General features: G+C 35.9%; 1 protein-coding gene across 1 annotated transcript in view; it reads left to right on the top strand.

Moving 5' to 3' along the window:
- Window positions 1-22,513, top strand: part of DNAH7 (dynein axonemal heavy chain 7) — a gene marked incomplete at its 3' end in the record, with an annotated part of 233,361 nt that overhangs the window by 143,920 nt on the left and 66,928 nt on the right. The window contains exons 43-47 of the mRNA XM_082841795.1: window positions 48-394; window positions 1,975-2,155; window positions 4,576-4,761; window positions 9,521-9,684; window positions 19,594-19,748. Of these exons, the coding sequence (XP_082697921.1) occupies window positions 48-394; window positions 1,975-2,155; window positions 4,576-4,761; window positions 9,521-9,684; window positions 19,594-19,748 (1,033 nt within the window). The remainder of the gene's footprint in view (window positions 1-47; window positions 395-1,974; window positions 2,156-4,575; window positions 4,762-9,520; window positions 9,685-19,593; window positions 19,749-22,513) is intronic.

The following is a 22,513-nucleotide window of genomic DNA, read 5'->3' as shown; positions in this document are numbered from 1 at the left end:
CATATGTAAACAATTCTTTTTTAATAATAGCATGTTATTATTTCAAGGACATTACAGTGATAAAATCCATGAAGAGTCCTCCCGCTGGTGTCAAGCTTGTTATGGAAGCTGTATGCATCTTGAAAGGCATTAAAGCTGACAAAATCCCTGACCCAACGGGTTCAGGGAAAAAAATTGAGGATTTCTGGGGTCCCGCCAAAAGACTTCTTGGTGACATTCGATTTCTACAGTCACTTCATGAATATGACAAGGACAATATTCCTCCAGCTTACATGAACATCATAAGAAAAAATTATATTCCAAATCCAGATTTTGTTCCAGAAAAGATTAGAAATGCTTCCACAGCAGCCGAAGGTCTGTGCAAATGGGTCATAGCAATGGATTCGTATGACAAGTAAGTACTAACAAAAAGAAAATGAACTGGTGTGTTTTATTTTCAGGTTTGGCCATTTAAATAATATAAAGAGCTACATAGGTGAGAGGGTCCTCAGAAAATCCTGTCTAATGCCTGTTATATGACATATTTACTGGAGGCAAGACTATACCAACTAAATAGTATAATACAATGATACTTCAACTTTTTGGACTCAGGAACCCTTTATATTCTTAAAAATTATTGCAGACCCCAAAACCTTTTTTATCTACCATATTAGAAATTAAAACTGAGAATTTTTAAAAATATTCATTTTTAAATAGCAATAAAAAACTCCACATGTTTACATAAGTAACTTTTTTTTAATCCACATTTTCAAAAAACGTTGTGAGAAAAGTGGTGGTGTTTCATATTTTTGCACATCTCTTTACTGTGTGCTTTAAAAGACAGCTGGACTCTCAGATCTGCTTCTTCATTCAATCTGTTGTGGGATATATTGTTTTGATTGAAGTATATGAGGAAAATGCAGCCTCACACAGATGTTTAGTTGCACAAGGAGGACCTCTTGGAGTCCCTGAAGGGGAGGGGACATGTCTTGGACCACATTTTGAAAACCACCCTTAACATTTATTCTTTGTTTAGACAAACAGCCTTTTTTGATGATTGTATGAGAAATACTTATATACAAAACAGTAAAAAATTTTGGTTATTTCTTCAAAACAGGAACTATTACTGGATGTCTTTCAAACTCATAAACAGTTTGAATCATTGTACATATATATTACAGGCTGTGTATATTTTGGACCATGATATATTATGTTAATGATAAATTTTAATTTAATGTTTTATCATTTATTTAGAAATATAACATGACTTAATTCCATTTTCCAGATAAAAGAGAATTTAGATCCATCCTTTTTCCTAATAATCCCTTTTATTACCAACATACATATTTATAAGATAGCTGGTTTTAGTTAGGGATATATTCTGAAATTTGAGAAAAGTACAATATAAAGACAGGAGTGTCATTCTTAGATGTATTTAATAAAACTGGAAGAGAAAAAAAAGAGTTGGGGAACTGAGGAAGTGGGTGGACACACAGAAAATCATTTTAACTATTTTGAGATGAAAATAAAATAGTTAGATTAACCCATTTAATTATTTAAAATAATAAAAATTTTTTAAAAATGAAAGAGTAAAATGATGTGAATAAAATACCCTTCTTCTCATCATAATTAAGCCTTAACGAATTAGGCTAGTTTCCACAAACACTGCTCTATTTTACATGTATATGCTTATTCTCCTTTTCCAAAATCACCGAAATTGACATTGGTGACAACTGAATATTTTATTTTGGGTAAAAAAATTACTTATTTGAAAACATTATGTGTATTTGATATCTATTTTAATAGTCATGTTTTATGTGCTGAGATCAGATTTGACTGATTCCTAAATGAAATGTAAAATATAGAAATCAGTATAGGTTATACATGAAGATGTGTTTTGAGTTATAGTAAGGATATTAGAAAAGTAAATTCAGTGACAGAAAGTACACTAGAATATTAAACATGTATTTAATTTTCCAATTTTACTTTTGGCAGAGTGGCAAAAATAGTAGCTCCCAAAAAGATAAAACTGGCTGCAGCTGAAGGGGAGCTTAAAATTGCCATGGATGGTCTCAGAAAGAAGCAGTCAGTGCTTCGGGAAGTTCAGGACAAGCTGGCCAAGCTTCAGGACACACTCGAACTAAATAAACAAAAGAAGGCTGACTTGGAAAACCAGGTATAGGAGAATACAGACAAATATGGGCAAATCCTCCATTATTCTAAATAAAAATGATGTTCATGCTGGCACAAACACAGCAATCCTGTTTTCTTCCTGGTCAGTGGTTGGCAAACAGTGGACCACAGGCCAAGTCCACCATTGTCAGTTTTTGTACAGCCCACAAGCTAATAATGGTTTTGACATTTTTAAATGATTATATATTAAATGATTATATAAGTACCTATATAATATCCTCATTCTTGCCTCTTGGCCCACAGAGCCTAAAATATTTACCTTCTGGCTCTTTACCCCACAAAAAGAAGAAAATTGTCAATAAGCTCTGTTGTAGATTACTAGAATATTGAGCTAGATTATTTAAATCATTCTTCATTATAAGTGAGAAAATGGGGAACCAAAATGTTAAGTGACGTAGGTTATATAAGAGTTAATAACTGATTTTCTTTGCTGTACACCTGAAACTAACACAACATTGTTAATCAACTATACTCCAATAAAAATTATTTTTTTAAAAAAAAGAGTGAATGGCAGAGCTGAGATTAGAACTCAATACCCAGAACCATAGTGTGTCCACTGAAAATGTTTTTAAGACTAAAATCATTGCTCTTAGATAGTGATACCATTTGCAAAAATTAATTGCTAGAGTCTGATTATGTTCCAGAAAAAAGTCAAAACATTTTATAACAGTTAACATTTATTGCGTGCTTATATGCAAGGCACTGTTGTTCTGAGAGCAATGTATATTATCTCATTGATTCTCACAAAAGCTTTCTGAGGGAGGTAATCGTTTTGAACCATTTTGTAATAACTGAAGCACGGAAAAGTTAAGCAACTTACTCATGGTCGATGCAGCTTCTAAGCTGAGATCCAAACCCAGGCAATCTGACTCTAATAGCTATGCTCTTTCTCACTGTACTAGACTGCTTCTTTCTGTAGGATATGTGCACAAATTCTGTATTTGTGCAATATGTGACATTGTGCTAATCTTAAAAATGTGACCTATTATTAGGCATGGGTTCCAAGTGATCAGTTTTAGTTTAAATAATATAACTAAAAAATGGGTATGTGGTTGCTCACTGTAAACATTTTTCAACTGTGTTGTATGTTTGAAATAACTTTTCATAATAAAATGTTGGAAAATTATGGTAATGTAAATTGAATGCATGCATATATGTGTATTAAAAATCTACTTCTGGAAGAGAAATTTTGGCTAAAATATTTTTACTTGGTGGCTCCTGATGGCAACTTTATTATAGTCCAAGACCTGATTCAACATTTTAATACTGTTGAAAGAAGAATGGGTGAAGAAAGAAACTAGGAAGCAAAAGATATTAAAGGAGGGAAAATTAAGAGAGAAAGGTTTTTATTTAGGAAGTATCAAAAATATTACCAATTACATACCTTCTGCTTTTTTTAAACCTATCTTTAGATAAACTGGTACAGTATTTTATATCTTTTAATCTAAAAGCATTTATTTAATATAAATATTAATAGCATAAGAAAAAGTATAGGACAAATTCTTATTCCAAAATGATCTAAATGTCTCTGCTTTTATCAATTATTTACTTCCTCTGTTCATGTAAATTATTTCATTTTGAACTTTAAGATAACCTTTACTTAATCTTGTCATGTTCTAAGAATAATGATGCTAAGTCACTTAAAATTAATCAAAATAATTCAGGTATTCTGTTGGAATATTGCTATTGCATGGGTTGAAATAGCTTTTCCCAAAGTTTGCCATATTCATAATTACCCTTCCTCTTTTTTAAAATAACATTGCTTAATTATGTATAATCAAACTTGGTTGACAGTCTTCTGCACAAAGTAGGCTGTCAACTATTGATTGATGTCCTAATTTAAGGTTAATTGCAAGTGTCTGAGTAGGTTGACACAATTTAACAACTTGAAAATTGTGCTTTGTAAGTAAGCATAAATTATTAAAACTTTTAAACATTTAACCTTTAAAATTATCATTAAATCAACCACAAGTTAAATGAGGGGAAAACGTTCATAGAATATTTAAAATAAAATGCATTTAGATTATTAAAATGGAGGGGAAACATCTATATTTGCAAGAGGATGTCCTTTATTACTTAATTAACTTTCAGTGTCTCATACGGTAGCTCATTTCCTTTAATAGAGCTATTCTTTGCATTATATGATAAATATCTGTTACAAATTTCACAAATTATATTAAAGTACACACTTTATTATGAAAAATGTTCTAAAAGGTCATGGACTTGCCAATCTTCATAGTTAGATATTGCACATTTTTCTTTTAGAGCGTTAAAAATAATTAATTCCAGGCGTGTTTGTAATGTAAAAATTTATCCCTGAGGGTAAAATCTTGCAGAAATTTAAATAATTTTTTAACTTATTCTCCTTGTAGATGTTGATAAAAGTTTACTTTTATTTTTGAGGTTGACCTGTGTAGCAAAAAGCTAGAACGAGCTGAAAAGTTGATCGGAGGCCTTGGGGGTGAGAAAACTCGCTGGAGCCAAACAGCTCTGGAGCTGGGGCAGCTGTACATCAACCTGACAGGGGACATCCTCATTTCCTCAGGGGTCGTCGCTTACCTCGGAGCCTTTACATCTAACTATCGACAGGTAGGGAGTACTCATCGACCTCTAGGGTCTCTTCCTGACCCTCCCATTACAATCAACATTAATCTTGGGGTTTTTTGTTTGTTTGGATTTTTTGGTAAGTACGAGGGAGAAAAATGTTTTCAAGTGATTTCTAGTTGTGTATTTTAATTATTCAATAAATTAGCTTGGTAGCCAAAAAAGTGCTATGTCAAATACTCTTCTAATTGTTTTAGAAACAAAAAGATCTACTTTAGAACGTAATGTGAAATGGTAGGCTCTAATGATAAAATTTCAGTTCTTAAACAAGTATAAACGTATCAGGATATTTTGGGGAGCTGGGGGGTTTTAGTCAACTACTCTCTATGAATCTCAATAATAAATCATTTCCAAATGACTTGAGAAACTGAAACTTTATGGGAGGAAAAGACGAACCTACCTAAAACCCAATTGATAAGTGGCTTCTTTCCTAAGAAAATAAATACCAGGTTCCCTGCTTCGAATTCCCACCCCTTTGACGGATTCTGCCTCCTTGATCCAACTCCTAACCCCTACTTCTTATCCCAGCTTTTTTGTTCCACTGTTCAGTCCCTTTCTCAATGACACCCAGCACATTTTTCAGCTCTCTCTAGGAGTACAACCCAGGACATGGCCCTGTCAAAGCAGGAGGAGAGATTTAGAAAAATTAAAAGGAGAAGAAGGCAGTGAAAATAAAGAGAAGAGAGAAATTTGAAACATTTGCCAATAGCTTCTGGTGTCAACGGAGGAGAGAAAGAGTAAATGAAAACCCACTTCTGTGTGTGGCTTTATCAAGTTTTACAAAGCATTCGCTTTGCCCGTGGTCTCAGTTGAGCTTCGCTTGAATTCAGGGCTTTCGCTGAAGTAGGGTTGATTCTTGGTGGCCACTGTTTTGGTTTGCTTGTTTGCTTTTAACCAAACTAGTTTAAAATCCTCACATTGATCATGCTTCTGTCTTTATCTTTTGGTTCTGGTAGCCCTTGTCCTGGTGCATGACTTTCATATTCTTCTTAGCTTTCTGTCTTCATTTGTGTCTGAATGACTGTCTGCAGTTATGGCATTGACATCTTGTAGTTCAGATAATTAACTTTTAACATGACACTATTTACCTAGTCATAGACTGGTTTGCTCGACATTTTCAGAGACTGAGGCTTATGAAGATTAAGAAAACTGCTCAGAACCACACAGCTGGTTAATGACAGGGCAGAAATGAGACTTGTTGTCACCTGAATCCTAATTTAGCCCTCTTTCTACTCTTCTGTGTCAACTTGGAAGGATGGAAGTGGTACCTGCAGAGCCTCCTACACTCCTCTGTTGGTTCCCAACATACCCCCGGGTGTCTGCACTGGCTCCTGTTGAGCATTCCAGTGCCATGCTGGAAGTCACCAGCCAGGGCCACTCCTCCCAACCCAGCCCTCTCTGACGACTCCTTCCAAAGCACTGCATCTTGCTTGACTCTCCAGTCAGCTGCTTCCACCAGAATGGGGGCTGCCAGTTAGACCACTACACAAATGCTTCAAGGAAGCATTGAGGCTTGAACTGAGACCTTGAAATTTATGGACAGAAGCAAAGCAACGCTAAACTAGACACAAGCTCCAAGCAAAGCTCGTAACTCCTTCTGTGAACTTCTGTGCACTGTCCCCACCCCTGATTCAAGAGGACACCTTATCCCGTCCCATCTAAGAAGACTTGAAGGCAATTTTATCCCTTCCTTGCTTTACTGTAGCAACCTAGGCTTTTACTTAACTAATCTCTAACGTCATTGTTCCTTCCTTTGAATTCATTCTCTGAATCCTGCTCTGTAATCGTCTCTTTTATCTATTTCTCCTGGGTCAGGGCAGCTGGCAGTTTACGCCCCATCAAGTTTCCCATTCGATTCTAAGCACAAGGGTAATAGTGGCAATTTCAGTGCTCTGCCCAGATCCCCACCTGGTTTCCTGTGCGTTCACGTCCAACAACCAGCACCTGTGGCTTTTTTGGCAGACTTCCCTTGGGTTCTTAGAACTCACTTTGCGCAGTGCTTGGAGAGCTAAAATTGGCTGGGAATTTGCTGCCCTCTGAGGCTGGCCTCAGTGAAAGACTGACAGAGGTGAGAGCCTGAAGGTCTGTCTCCCTTCCTCTGGTTGGAACAAATGCAAGGAATAACTTACACCCCCTGTAGGAATAAGGTGTAACCACCTGTGCAGAACTTTGGCTGATCTCTCACCTTTTACTGGCTTTTTCCTGGTCGTTATACTGCTTCTCCTAGTATCCCTTCCTTAATAAATCATTTCAGATAAACCTTCATGTCAGAGTCTGCTCCTGGGAAACCCAAGTAAGACAAAAAGGCTTTAAAACAATCTTGGTTTTTTCCTAACATCAAAGTCTCTGGATACCAAGAGCCTGCAGTAAGTAGCTAGATCCCCTCCCTCTAAGCTTGAGTCTGAGTAGTTGTCAATTATTCATCAACCCCTTTGTAGAGTTTCTGGCACTCCTCATAATAAAATGTAGAAAATTTCCATTCTCCTAGCATAACTGGGCCCACAGTATTCGATCGTAATGCCCACGCCTATCTCCAAAACAAAATCCTACAAAGCTGTAAGGACATACAAGCCCTGGAGTTGAATTACTTTGAACTTTCTGAGGGACCTTTTCCTACCAATAATCAAAGTCAAACTGCTTTGGTGGCGGTAGTTACTTTCACCAAGGTGGCACCCTTAGTGGTCAGTTTTCCATTTCCACCAACTATCTTACCGCCTGATTACCAGCCAAGATCCTTGGCTTGTATTTTGAGATGCTTGTTCAGAGGCCCTCATGTTCATTTCACCTATGCTCTGCTGCTACACCCTTACAGATGTATAATTGGCCGCTTAAATTTCTAAGCCAGTTCATCTGTGATAACATACTACACCTGTCAACTATAGAGAGCATTCCACAGCAACTATGGCTTTCATTTTCCCTACTTCTTCCCCGTATCACTGGCTACGATGCCCATACCAGCATCAAGCTGTATCTGAGAAAACCTTCAGACCTCCCCACAAAAGTCTTCAACGAAAAATCAAAAACATGCCCATAGGAACTGTGTACTAGGAGCCAGAATCAAACTGGAAATGCTGCCTTCTCCTCCACCCTACATAGCCATGCCATCTGTCCTGGTGCCAACAACCAAAGCAAGTAAAAACCCAGATGATAGTCATTAAGTGCTCGTGAGTGTGCTGTCTTAACTCAGTTTTGAATCATGGTTAACAACTCTGAATTCCCTTCTGTGGGCAGTTTGCTAAGCCCTCACGCCAACCATTTCCCTTTTCAGGTTCTAATAGTCCTGGGTTACAATAGGCACATATCCAACTTCCAGAGGCCCCCATATACCTAACACCCAAGGACGGCCCCTTCTTCCCGGTGCCTGTGGAACTATTCAAAGGACCCAGTCATCAGGAAGCCCTGGAAACCTAGCTAACTCCACCCCACTCTGCTTGATGTTTATAAACTGCCCCCTACAGTTCCACCTTGCTGTTACTCTGTGTCCAGGTGCAGCCTCCTGTGTATCAGGAGGCTGTGTATCAATTTCTCTCATTTGGAGCTGTAAGTAACAAAGAGTTCTGCCTCTCATCTATAGGAGTGTCTTTGTGTTATGGCCCACCATCCAAGGAAGTTTTAATCATACCTAAGATCCTATAATTATGAGACAGAAGCCTGGCAGACAATGCCTTAATCAAAATAAAAATGTCATCCATGAATGGACAGTTTGAAATCATGTGCCACTGATGAGATGCAATGAGAAGAACACAGTATCATTTCTGTGATATTCCTGCCAAAGGTGCATAACCTAAATTGACTCATGACAGAATACCACACAGACCCAGCTGTGGGGCATTCTACAGAATAACCGGCTAATCAAGGTCATGAAAATCATCCGCTGTCCCCAAACTGTCATAGCCTTTCATGTGCAAACCGAAGGGAATGTTGGTCCAACCTACTCAGCAGGAACCCGAGGGAGACGGTAGTACCCACCATGCCCTCTCAGCTAGCTCTACTTGGTGCACACGGCATCCTCATTTGCCCACGGACTGGTATCAACACCACATATATCCACCTTCTCCTTGCCCCTTTCTAACCTATTTTCTCTCCAGTCATGTCTTTCACTGTTTATGAACCCTTTGATCTATAACCTCAGTTTGGACCTTGATTTCTGATTTTCTGAGTGTGAACCTAAGCTTGAAGTATGCTTCTGGTTCCTGAGCATCCTAGCAAACTGTGCCCCAGGTGGGGTATCCAAAACTCCAGTATGTGCCCTGATCCTTATTGGTGCCTAATAACCCTGCTCTGGTCCTTCCCCCAGGACATGTGAGAGCCAGACACAAATGTTTTCTGTGTCCCCTACTGGTTCAAATTGGATTTACTTTTATACCACAATATTGTAGTAAGGTGTGCTGATATTTATAATTTAAAGAAAATGTGTAGAAAAACATGGTGATCTCCATGTATTTTGTCAACAGAAGCTTTGGAATCATAATTGGCAATTATTTTTTCCAGATACAAAGTTCTGATTTCACTAGTAAGTGATCTATCTAAATTTTATCTTAACATTATATATAATTTTCATTTGAATACATAGTAGAGCTTCTAAATTATGATTTTATTTTGAAAAATATGATGAACACAAATCATCTTTGAGGTAGAGTTTCAACGATGCTTTGTAGACTCAGAGCGTAGTTGAGGAGTTTACAAGGTATCCATTTGGTAACCTCCAACCTCATTTTTATATCTTTCTGTGTATGTCTTAAAGAACCAGATCAAGGAGTGGACAAATTTGTGCAAAGGAAGAGGTATCCCCTGCTCAGATGATTATTCCTTTATGAGTATTCTGGGAGAAGCAGTGACAATTCGAGCCTGGAATATTGCTGGATTACCTTCTGACTCATTTTCTATTGATAACGGGATCATCATAACGTAAGGAAAATATTTCTCACAAATGATCTCTATCAGTCAGTGGATTTATCTATCTGTGTACCTTTTTAACACAGCTAGTAAACTTTTATAGTATTGAAAAATGTATTACTTAACTAATTAGCTAAATTAAATATGGATAATCACTTCCTTCTCCAATTAATGTCAGAGTAGTTGAGCATTGGAGACAGTAGTAAACAAACTAAAAACCCCAGATGACTTTTGCTTAATTTTTAATCAATTTTTAGCAAATAGAGCAAAACCCTGCCATAAGTAAGTGAAGTCCAAATTTTTTATTCCCATAAAACACAGGGTTTTGTTATTATAGGTTAGTGAAACATGCAGGGATAGGTTTCTGTTGGTGATGTCTTATTCCCTGCTGGGTGTGCGACCACCTTAAATGATATGGATACATTTCTGGGTCCTGGGCTGATTGGGGCTTTTAAAAGAGTGGTGCTATTCCTGGAATCTCCTGGTTAGTAGATAAATCCCATGGAGATTGGGCCGGGAGGATACTAGAGGCTCATCCAGCCTTACCTTTCCTCAAGGTGTTGCCTCCTAGAAGCCAAGGACTTCACTCTGTCCTAGTGTGAGGATGATCATTGATTGTGTTATTTTCAAGGTCACATTACTATGGGCCTTCTATCTCTGGACCAATCTTTTTGGAGGTTTTAGCATGTTAGAAATAGCACAGGGAAACCATCAGGAAACGTTCAGTTCTGTGTTACATCACTATTTTGAGTAGTTGTTACTTTACTACTGAAAAAGTAATTGATATGATGGTACTTAAAGTAAAAATGGTTGAGGCATGTAAATTTTAAAAAATAGAATTAACCACTATGTGTAAAAACCATATTATTAAATTTTTTGTTTGTAACATTTATGAAAATTATTCTACAAATTAAAATTCTGGTGAACAAATTTCTTTACTGCTCAGCAAATGATCCTGCCATATGGATTTCTATAGCATTTATTTACTGAACTATTCTAAAAGGATTTGAAGCATGTGCAGTTTGAATATAACATAAAACAGGATAAAATCTGATAAGACCACCTAGGGATATTAAAGAGGTAGTTACTATTAGGTACTTGAGACAAGCTAATCCTTGCAGTTGGGTCCTGAATTAAGCTCACAGCTTTGCGATAACCAAGGTAAAAAAGAAAAGCTGTGTCACACAGTTCTCATTTTTCAATCAAGCAAATCATACTCAGAAAAACAAACTTTCCCAGGAACTAAACTTACATTTAATTACTTTGTTGATTTGGAGACGAGATTATCAAGCTTTTCTTTGGTGGACTAAAATTAAGCACTGGGTACTCTCGCTCTGATAATCTACATGAATCCAGAAGAAAAATTATAGAATCTAGATAAGTGATAAATATGTGCATTAGTTTGCAACTAAAACAGATGTTTAAGTACCTTTTAAGAAGTTTAGGATGGCAGCTAGTTCGTTTTTTAAATACTTAACAAGTAGGTGGCAAACAGTTTGCGTAGACGTTTAATGTGAGAATACACATTGGACGTTGACAATATGGGAGGTTTCTGAATGTTTAGAAGTCTATCTTTTGGAAGCCTTATATATTGTTGGTGGGAATGTACATTGGTACAGCCACTATGGAGAACAGTATGGAGATTCCTCAAAAAAGTAAGAAGAGTACTACCATATGATCCAGCCATTCCACTTCTGGGTATTTATCTGAAGAACACAAGAACACTAATTAGAAAAGATACGTGCATCCCTATGTTCATCACAGCATTATTTATACTATCCAACAATATGGAAGTAACCCAAATGTCTCTCAACAGATGAAGGGCTAAAGATGTGATGTATATGTGAGATGAAATACTACTCAGCCATAAAAAAGATGAAATCTTGCCACTCGTAACAACATGGATGGACCTTGAGGGTGTTATGCTAAGTGAAATAAGTCAGATGGAAAAAGACAAATACTGTATGCTTTTGCTCCAATGTGAAATATTAAATAAATAGATAGATAGATAAATAATAAACAAAACAAAACAAAGCAAACATGTAGATACAGAGAGCAGAGTAGTAGTTACCAGAGGGGAGGGGATGGGGGTGTGGGGGGAGGGTGAAATGGGTAAAGGGGATCAAAGATCTGGTAATGAATGGAAACTAAACCTTCGGTGGTGGGCGTGCTGTAGAAGTCAAAATATAATATTGTACAAATAATAATTAATGATAATAAAATTTTATTTTAAAAATTTCAATAGAAAAAAAAGTCCACCTTATACTTTTGTCCAGCTGGACCAATTAACTTCAGCTAAAATAATAGTCCAATTTTGTTGTTGTTGTTGTTGTTGCTGTTGTTTCCCTCTCAGAAAAAAAAAGCTTTGATCTTCCCAAACAATTGTGAATATACTTGGTCATGTCCCACATAGTAGTAGTTATGTCTTTATTGTTTTGATTTGCAATTTATATACTTTTGTTCTACCTAGGAGGACATCTATAATGTATTCCTATAACTCCATTTATCCAGCGGAGGCTGATATACTTCTTATATTCTAGCAAATAAATGTACCCTTTCTTTTGGGTCCAGTCATATTTCAATAATACTGGAACTGTTGATGAATATTTCTGCTTTTAAGATTCCATATCTTTCAGTGATCTTTTTCAAGACAAACTTCCATTTCAGGAGAGCTTGAGGTAGAAAATGGTTTTAATGAGCCATAACCCCTAAATGTTTGCTATTTGTTCGTAAAAGTGTTGAAGCATTAGCAAGAAGTTATGGTAGCAACCTTACTAAGTAGGAAATATTAACATTTTTCATTCTTGGCTTTGTTTTCAATGATTTTGATAATCTTATACTGAGAGGTTTCAGTAAATAGGTTAAGGTGATCATTTTGAAGTATCAAATAAGTATCGTACTTATTTGCTAGTGTGTTCTTCCTTCCCCAGAGATACTTGCTTGATAATGATAATACCTAATATGGAGCACTTACTAAGGACCTGAGCCTGTGCTAAATGCTTTTCACATACTATCTCAGCTGAGGGAAGAGTCAGTAATTTAGGGAACTGGAAGAATATGTAAAATTTGGACAAGTTAGAACATAATTAACTTTTGGAGCTACTGACACTTGATGTTTCCTTAGCTAATCAGAATTTCAAGGGCTAGTGATAACATTAAATGTAATTGGATTCTATCTAAACATTTCACAGGGAAAGTATTGGGCTTGTTTAACAACTTGGTAAGTAGATCAGACCTATATCTAATATAACTCTGCTTTTAAAAAATGTTTTAAGTTTTCAATTTTATAGGAGTTAGATAAATCAGGTTTATTTCAGCAACAGTAATAACTGAGAGGAACACCCACCTTTCTTTGTCTGTTTTTATCTAATTGTGTGTGCGTGTGTGTGTGTGTGTAAAGAGGAAAATACCACAACTCTTTGAAATGCTCCACTGCTATATATCCAAATTCCATCCTTCCATGCAGACTACAGTGAACATGTATTATCATGTTAGAAGTCTATATCTTTCAAAAATACAGAAGAGCACCAAATATTTATCCTCTCTAGACAATAGCAAAAGAACAAACACTATCAAAACTTGGAGTGCTGGGTGCTATAATAATTTAGTTTCCACTTGAGAAACTATGGGAGCTATGATCTTCAAAAGCAAACATTGTAGACTGAAGCCACAACATTGTCCTCTCTTTGAATCAAAAAGATGTTATCTTGAGGGTGTTGTTTGAAGAAAATTAATTTGATGCAGTTGTTAACTGGGTATTGAACAGTATCTCTCTTCCAACTTTTTTCTTCTTTTTCAAAATTGTTTTGTCTAGTTTTTACTTCTCAATATAAATTTTAGAATATCCACAGAAGATTCTGCTGAGATTTCGATAAGGACTGCAGAATCTATAGATCAAAATTTGGGAAGAATTGACAACTTAGTAAGTCTTCTAATCCAGGAACACAGTATATCTCTCCATTTATTTAGATCTTCTTTGATCTTTGTTGGAAGATCTTATCTATGAATTCAATTTTAAAATACTTATAGGACATTCAAGTTATCTATTTATTCTCAAGTGAGTTTTGGTAGTTTCTGTCTTTCGAGAAATTGGTCCATTTCAACTAAGTTGCCAAATTTATGGGCATAGGGTTGTTTGTAGCATTCCCTTAACATCCTATTAATGTCTGCAGGGTCTGTGATAATTTTCTTTATCATTCCTTATATTGGTAATTTGTACCTTCTTTGTTTAGCTAGAGTTTGCTAAATTTTGTAGATCCTATCTAAGAACAAGCCTTTTATTGCTTTTCTCCTTTTTTATTTTTTTGGTTTTTGTTTTGTTTGGTTGGTTGATTTTCAATTTCATGGATTTCTCATTGAATATTAACTGTTTCTTTTCTTTTGCTTGCTTTTGACCTAAATTGCTCTTCTTTTTCTGATATAAGAGGGAAGCTTAAGTTACTGATTTTAGATTTTTTTTCTTTTCTAATCTATGCATTTTAATGCTATATATTTTCCATTAAGTACTGCTTTAGCTGCATAGCACAAATTTTGATATGGTGTATTTTTACTTTCATTTCCTTTAAAATATTTTCTGGTTTCTCTTGAGACTTTTTCTTTTTTGAACCATAGGTTATTTTAAAAATGTATTGTTTGATTTCCAAATACTTGAGAATTTTTAAGCTTTCTTTTTGTTATTTGTTTTTTAATTTTTAACTTAATTCCATTACGTTCAGAGAGCATACATTATCTGATTCCAGGTGCTTTAAATTTATTACAATTTGTTTTATGGCATAAATATGGTCTATGTGAATGTTCCCTGTGCAATTGACATATCATGGGATGGAGACTTCTTTAAATGTCAGGTTGAGTTGTTTGAGAGTGTTGTTCATATCTTCCATATCGTTGCTAATATTCCATCTACTTGTTTCTTCATTTCTATCAGTTTTAGCTTCCTGTATTTTGGAGCTCACTTGTTGGATGCATACGCATTTAAGATTGCCGTGTATTATTGATGAACTGACCCTTTTATCATTATGTATTATCCCCCTTTATCCCTGATAATTTTTCTTGTTCTGCAACCTCCTTTTTTCTGATATTACTATAGCCAGTCCAGCTTTCTTTTGATTAGTGTTTGCCTGGTATCTTTTACCATCATTTTACTTTTAATATAAATATGTTGTTATATTTGAAGTGGGTACCTTGTGGATAGCATACAGTTTGACCTTGTATTTTTCTAGCCTGACGATCTCTCTCCTTCAATTAGTAAATTTAGACAACTTTATACTTGATATGGTTGATATCATTGAAATTAGATCTGACATTTTATTATTTTTCTGTTTTTACATTTGGTTTTTGTTGCCCTGTTCCTCATTTCTTATTCTTTTAGATTATTTGAATAATTCACCATTTTTAGTATCACACTTTAATTTATCTTTTTTTTTTTTTTTTTTTTTTTTTTTTGCGGTACGCGGGCCTCTCACTGTTGTGGCCTCTCCCGTTGCGGAGCACAGGCTCCGGACGCGCAGGCTCAGCGGCCATGGCTCACGGGCCTAACCGCTCTGAGGCATGTGGGATATTCCCAGACCGGGGCCCGAACCCGTGTCCCCTGCATCGGCAGGCGGACTCTCAACCACTGTGCCACCAGGGAAGCCCAATTTATCTATTTTTTACTATAATACTTTGGATTATTTTTTAGTACAATTTTTCACAATCTACCTAGAGATAGTTTACCACTTCAGTTAAAATGTAGAAGACTTGTAACCATGCAAGTCCCCTATACCCTCCTCTGATTATATTATCATAGTCATATATATTATGTCTGCATACATTGAAACTCTGCCCCCCAGACACACAATGTTAATATTTTGTCTTAGTAGTTATGTATGCTTTAAAGAACTTAAGAGGGGGGAAATAGCCTATTATATTTACCATTTTTTGACCTTCTTTTCTTTCTAAAGTTCACTGTGGCATCATTTCCCTTAAGGGTGAAGAACTTTAGCATCTGTTTAGAGCAGATTTGCTGGCAAATAATTTTCTAGTTTCCTTCATTTGAGAATACTTTTTATTTTGCCTTTATTCTTGAAGGATATGTTTGGTGGACGTAGAATTCTGGGTTGACATTTCTACTCTGTTCTGGCTCCATGATTTCTGATGTAAAATCTGCAGTCTTTTGAATAATTTTCATCCAAATGTAATATATCGTTTTTCTCTGCTGCTTTTTTCAAAATATTTTTTCAAAATATTTTTTCTGGGTTTTCCTGGTGGCACAGTGGTTAAGAGTCCGCCTGCCAATGCAGGGGACACGGGTTCATGCCCCGGTCCGGGAAGATCCCACATGCCGCGGAGCAGCTGGGCCCGTGAGCCATGGCCGCTGAGCCTGCACGTCCGAAGCCTGTGCTCTGCAATGGGAGAGGCCACAACAGTGAGAGGCCTGCCAAAAAAAAAAAAAAAAAAAAATTTTTTTCTTTGGTTTTCAGCAGTTTGCTTATAATGAGGTTGGGTGTGGGTGGGGTTTTTTTGTTTTTTTGGTTTCTCCTTTTTAAGGATTGAGTTTTGTGAAGCTGTAAATTTATGTGTTTCACTGAATTTGGGAAAGTTTCAACCATTTTTTCAAATATCTTTTCTACACCAATCTCTTTCTCCTTCTTTCTGGGCCCCAGTGACATGAATGTTAAACCTTTTAATATTTTCTCACAGGTCTTTGAGACCCTGTTCTTTTTTTTTCCAATCTTTTTTTCTCTTTATTATTCAAATTGGATTATTTTTTTCACGGGTCATCAAGTTCACTGATTGTTTCCTCTGTTGTCTCCTTTCTGTTGTTGAGTCCTTACAGTAAAGTTTTTATTTCAGGTATCATATTTTTCAGTTCTAAAATTTTCATTTGGTTCTTGTTAAACTTTCTATTTCTCTGTTGATAACACCTCTCTTTCCATTTATTTCAAAAAATATTCACTGTTACCAAATAAAGAGTTGTTATAATAACTGCTTAAAGGTATTTTTCTAGTAAATCTGACATCTTACTTTTTCTTTAAGAATTAGTCACATTCTGGTTCTTTGTATATCAAGTAATTTTGGACTGAATCCTGTTATAGCAGCCTGAGCAGATTATGACACCTCTCAGACTCTATGCACAACAGAGTCCCCTTTTCCCAGCTCTTCTATACAGAGAGATGGATTTTCACTCAGTGTTTTAGGTGACTGAATTACCACTGCTCTGCCATGGTAATATAGTTCTGGCTGGGTTGACCTGGGGGTAGGGACAGAAGAGAGAACAGAGAGATTCCCCCCACCCCCACTCTCTGGCTCACACATGATCATTTTCTCCATCTTCTACTTTGAGTTTTTGCTACCTGTGCCTGGTGCACAGTTCCCCGCATTGGCCTGTTCTCAGACCAAAGCCAGAAGATAAGGAGAAAACACACATGCGCACACACACAAGAAAGTCACCACCTGCTTATTGGTCATTACTCAAGTTGTAACTTTTTTCCCATTCACTTCTTATTACTTACTTTTTAGAATCTGCAAGTAGTTGATTTTTGTATTTTATCCTAAAGTTTTCATTGTAATCAGTGACAAAGGTAGGCTATAGTGGATTTTACCCAGTTTGGTCAACACCAGAAGTCCTTTCCTCTAATTTTGAGATGGTGTTCTTTGGACCAGTCTTCTCTATGTGGGGATAATCTCTTATAAAATATCCATTTTTAGAATGAGTTAACTTGTATGGTGTTTGTCAGATGTTCTTTTTGCTGTTCCCACTTCAGTGGATCGTCGTATGCAAGCTTTATTTGATCTAGGAAAAGAGGAAAAAGAAGAATCAGCATGGACCCGTCCCTCAAAGAATATACAATTTAGTTGGGTGATGCAGCTAATAAATTATAGAATTACCGTAATAAAATATTATCATTATATGAAAGTACCATAAATATAATATGGATGAATGGCTAAAGAAGTTCAGTGAGAAAAGAGATCAAGACAGGCTTTGTGAACTGCATAGATTTGAATTGAACTTGAAATGTGAGTAGTACTTGAACATGAAAGGATGGGGAAGAAGTGCATTTTGGACAAAGAAACAGCATGAACAGGGGTATTGTGGCTAAAAAAATTGTGGAAGCAACAGAAAGAAGAGTGAGTCATTTCAGTTTCTTTAGGAAAGCATAAATGCTGTCTAAAGCTCACATAATCCTCCAACCTTAAAAATATTTCCAAAATGTAACAGAATGAAACTTTTACATATAAGTTTTGTTTCTCATTTCCCTCTTACTCCCTTTAGTTTCTTATGGATATGGTTCCCTTTTTATTAGTTGTTTGCATCTACTCTTTTAGTCTCATTTCTTCCTAAATATAATTAATATTATAAAATGAATTCTGTCCCCCCACCCCCTACAAAATCATATGTTGAAGATATAACCCACTGTGTGCTTATATGTGGAGACAGGGCCTCAAGGAGGTAATTAAGGTTAAATGAGGTCATAAGGGTAGAGCCCTCATCCAGTAGGACTGGTGTCCTTGTAAGAAAAGGAAGAGACACTAGGGATCTGCGTACAGAGCAAAGGCCACTTGAGGGCACAAGAGGGCTGTGTTGTCCGCAAGCCAAGGAGGGAGACCTCTGCCAGCACCTTGATATTGAACTTCCAGCCTCCAGAATTGTTAGAAGACAAATTTCTGCTGTTTGACAGTCTGTGATGGTTTGTTATGGCAGCCCAAGCTCACTAATACATTATGTAATGCTTATATTGGAGGACTGTGGTTCCTTTCATTTGGGACAAATGATCCGATGAAATACTAAATTTGTGTTGTAATGAGATGGAATCGAATAGATTATCCTGATTCATCCCCAGCTTTTTTTTTTTTTTTTTTTTTTTTTTTTTTTTTTTGCCCCAGTCACCTTTTATTTTCTCCTCCTGTTCTTCTGATGCTCGGCATGAATTTGCTGTGCTCCCTTTTGGAAGAGTATGACAGTATCTTTAGGAAACTGGCCAAAATTATGACTTGTGTTTACTGAAACTTCTGAGAGGAAGGAAAAGAACAGTGATCTTAATGCTGATTACATTTCACAGCAGATAGAAAGCTCTGTGGTTGGATACCATGTCGTGATGGCAGGTACTGGTTAACTCTTTGTGACCCAACAACTCCCTGGGCAGTAAACTGGGCGCCTTGTGGTGGTTCACTGCTCTTGTTCTTATCCTAAAAGGGAGATGGGAGTGAGAATAAAGCAATAAGTATGAGCTCTCTCATACTGCAAAAACCCTGACTTTCATAGAATATATTTCTGTTCATAAGAAACTCGCAACCTCTAGGCAAGTATGTAGTGAACTACATATGTGACATTAAATATACAGCTATTTGAAACAATTACTGGGTCAACAATTGTGTTAACACTTAAGGATCGATGGCTATTGTGAAGATTAGATGATATAAAATTTTGCTTCTCACCGTTATTTTAGACCACTGTATCTTTAATGGTCTAGATTTCAAATAGAGATGTGATGTCTCCATCCTTTCTCTTTCCCTCTTGTGCAAATGACAGCAGACAGAAGTTGAGGAAATGAAGTGGCTTGCCCAAGGTCACAGAATTAATTAATGGCAGGGCCTAGTGAAGAATTGGACTTTCCTGATTTCTAGTACTCTTGATGGTTATCATTGTGACTTAATTAGCAAGAGCAGCAAACATTTTCAAAAATATAATTTAACATTTAGAGAATTGTAATTTTCTAAAGGAGTAAAAGAACTTGTGTTAAGTTTGCCAGATGGCTTTTGTAGTTGCCGTTCTAGTAGCCTTCTCAATTTAAATGTTTCTGCTTCAAGAACACAGTTTCTCAAAACAAGCTAAAAAGTAAAATAATACTGTAAAGTTTAAACTGTAAGAAAGTGATGCATGCCTCTTAAATAGCAGAGAGACAGATCATGGCTTGACCAGCATTGTCTTTCTTTCCCTTTCAGGAACGCAAGAAGGTGGCCTCTGATGATAGATCCTCAAGGTCAGGCTAATAAATGGATCAAGAACATGGAAAAAACCAATAGTCTTCACCTAATTAAATTAAGTGACCCTGACTATGCCAGGACTCTGGAAAATTGCATCCAGTTTGGCACCCCTGGTATGTACTTGAATAAGAAGCATACATTACAGAATTGCCTGGAGAGGGCACAATTAACCCAAAATGATGTAGGGCTTTTTTTTTTTTTTCTTTTGAAGATATTTGTGTCAGACTCATCTTAAATGATTACTTTGTTAATATCTTTCGTTATTTATTGGTAATGAATCAAGTGAGAACTTTAGAGATTATAGTTCTAACAGGTTAGGATGCTTTCTTTGTCTCAAGATTCATTTGGGATACGCCTTCTAATTTAGCTGTTTTCATTTTTGTCTGTTGTTTGCCATTCTTTAGTTCTCATTATAGCTCCACTTCTGCAATTAAAAGGGCCACTTGATATGCCAAAAGTATTTTAACACAATATTAGTCCAACTATCTCTTTGTTCTTCTCTCGACTTATCCTACAAAAGTGGCAGAGAAGTGAGTGCACATTTTACGTGGCTGACTGTTATCTGCCATTTACAATGGAGAGATTAACAACATGACGAGAATTTTTCAGTGAAGCTCTATGCACAGGTCACATTTGTCAAAACAAAAACCAAAATGCTTATGATTTAAGTATGTTGGGCTTATTAGTCACATTTTAAATTCATGTTACCTATCAAATTTTGACTATTTACTTAACCAAGTAAATGGCCAACATTATGAAAGGACAATATATTTAGCCCCAGGACAAGTTTGGCAAATCCCAGTTGCTGATAGAACGAGTGTTACATGGAAGAATCAAAAGAGATATACCAAATAGACTTACAGACAGTTTATTTTTGCATATTAATAATGAGTTAGCCTTTAAAATATTAATTGCAATTTTAGGCTTGGTTTGGGTGAGCATGAAATGAAAAAAACTATGTCTACCTACAAAATGTTGTGTTTATATATATGGACACACAGACACACAAATAGTATTTCATTCATCCAACTGGTGTTCTTGGAGTATAGTATAATGATATGGAGTTACCAAAAAAGGGACAACCTGCTCTCTACTATCAAATATCTTGCTTGTTAAATGGGCAGGATCAGACAATATATGTAACTGTTATAAAAATAGAAAGTGGACATACTTCACTAACCCTTCTTAGGACCACTGTGCACTTCTGGAATCAGAGTACCTGCCTCTGTTACTTAGTACTTGGTTGCAGTGACCTTTCTGAGTCTCTGTTTCCCCATTTATACTTTGACCATATAGTGTGAGGAAGAAATGAGTTACTGTAATTTGGGTACTTACGACAGTGTCTGATAAGCTCAATTTATATTTTTTGTTTGGGGATTTACTGTGTGGTTTATGTATATTATCTCTTTTTTATTATCTCTTAATTATATTAGAATCATACATAATTATTTTGTATAATAAGAAAGACACAGATGTGAGCTATGAATATTTAGAGCAATCAGGGAAGATTTTTCTTTTAATTTTTATTGACATATAGTTGATTTACAATGTTGTGTTAGTGTCAGGTGTACAGCAAAGTGAATCAGTTATACATATATATACATCCATTCTTTTTTTGATTCTCTTCCCATATAGGTTATTACAGAATATTGAGTAGAGTTCCCTGTGCTACAGTTAGTTATCTCTTTTATATAGAGTAGTGTGTGTATATTAATCCCAATCTCCAAATTTATCACTTCCCCTCACATTTCCCCTTTGGTAACCAGAAGGTTGTTTTGTATGTCTGTGAGTCTGTTTCTGTTTTGTAAAAAAGTTCATTTGTATCATATTTTGTTAGATTACATGTATAAGTGATATGGTATTTGTCTTTCTCTGTCTGACTTACTTCACTTAATATGATAATCTCTAGGTATCCATATTGCTGCAAATGGCATTATTTCATTCTTTTTTATGGCTGAGTAATATTCTATTTTATATATGTACCACATCATCTTTATCTCTTCCTCTGTTGATAGACATTTAGGTCACTTCCATGTCTTGGCTATTATAAATAGTGCTGCAATGAACATTGGGGTGCATATACCTTTTCGAAACATGGTTTTTCCAGATATATGCCCAGGAGTGGGATTGCTGTTGGTATGGTAGTTCTATATTTAGTTTTTTAAGGAACCTCCATACTGTTCTACGTAAGGGAAAATTTCTTGAAGGGATTGGCACCTTAAATACTTCAATTAAAATTACTTAATTTAACTTAAATATTCAAAGAATTTCCTTGACACAGTAAAAACAAGTAATAATTGAGCATCTACCATGTGCTTGACATTTTGAAGATCTGTGTGATCACAGTCACATATATTGATGTTAGTGTTGCATCATTTTAGAGAGGAAAGGGCCATACAATCTGTCCAGTGTTTTTCAAACTATGGGTCACAACTGTGGGAGAGAGAACCCACATAATGGGCCATGACCAGCGTTTTTAAATGAAACGCAGTGGAATAGAACATATAAAGCTGCATAGCATGGAGTAAAGGTAAGCATTACTTCATGAAATTTTAGAAGTTTTATGCATATGTGTGTAGTTGATAAAGATTTAAAATGCATTTCTTACTTGGAGTTGTGGCCATAAAAATCTGAAATCCAATAGTAATTCTAATAACCACTACATTTTATTAACAAGGTAGGGTGACAGAGAATGTTAGTTACGTGACTTAACTAAGACTGTATCTCTAGTTAAGGGGAGTCTTAAAACTAGTCCCCAAGTCTTCTGCCTTTGTTCATTGTTTACTGTGTCACTCACAGTTGCTTTAACCTACTTTTTGGAATGAAATAACTTTAAAAATGGATAATGATAATTCACAATGCCTTCTAACATTAATCA

The sequence above is a fragment of the Leucopleurus acutus genome (assembly GCF_964270905.1).
Source record: "Leucopleurus acutus genome assembly, chromosome: 6".
NCBI classification, from domain to species: Eukaryota; Metazoa; Chordata; class Mammalia; order Artiodactyla; family Delphinidae; genus Leucopleurus; species Leucopleurus acutus.
Note: the sequence above shows the minus strand (reverse complement) of the source record. Positions and strands in the feature narration are given on the sequence as shown.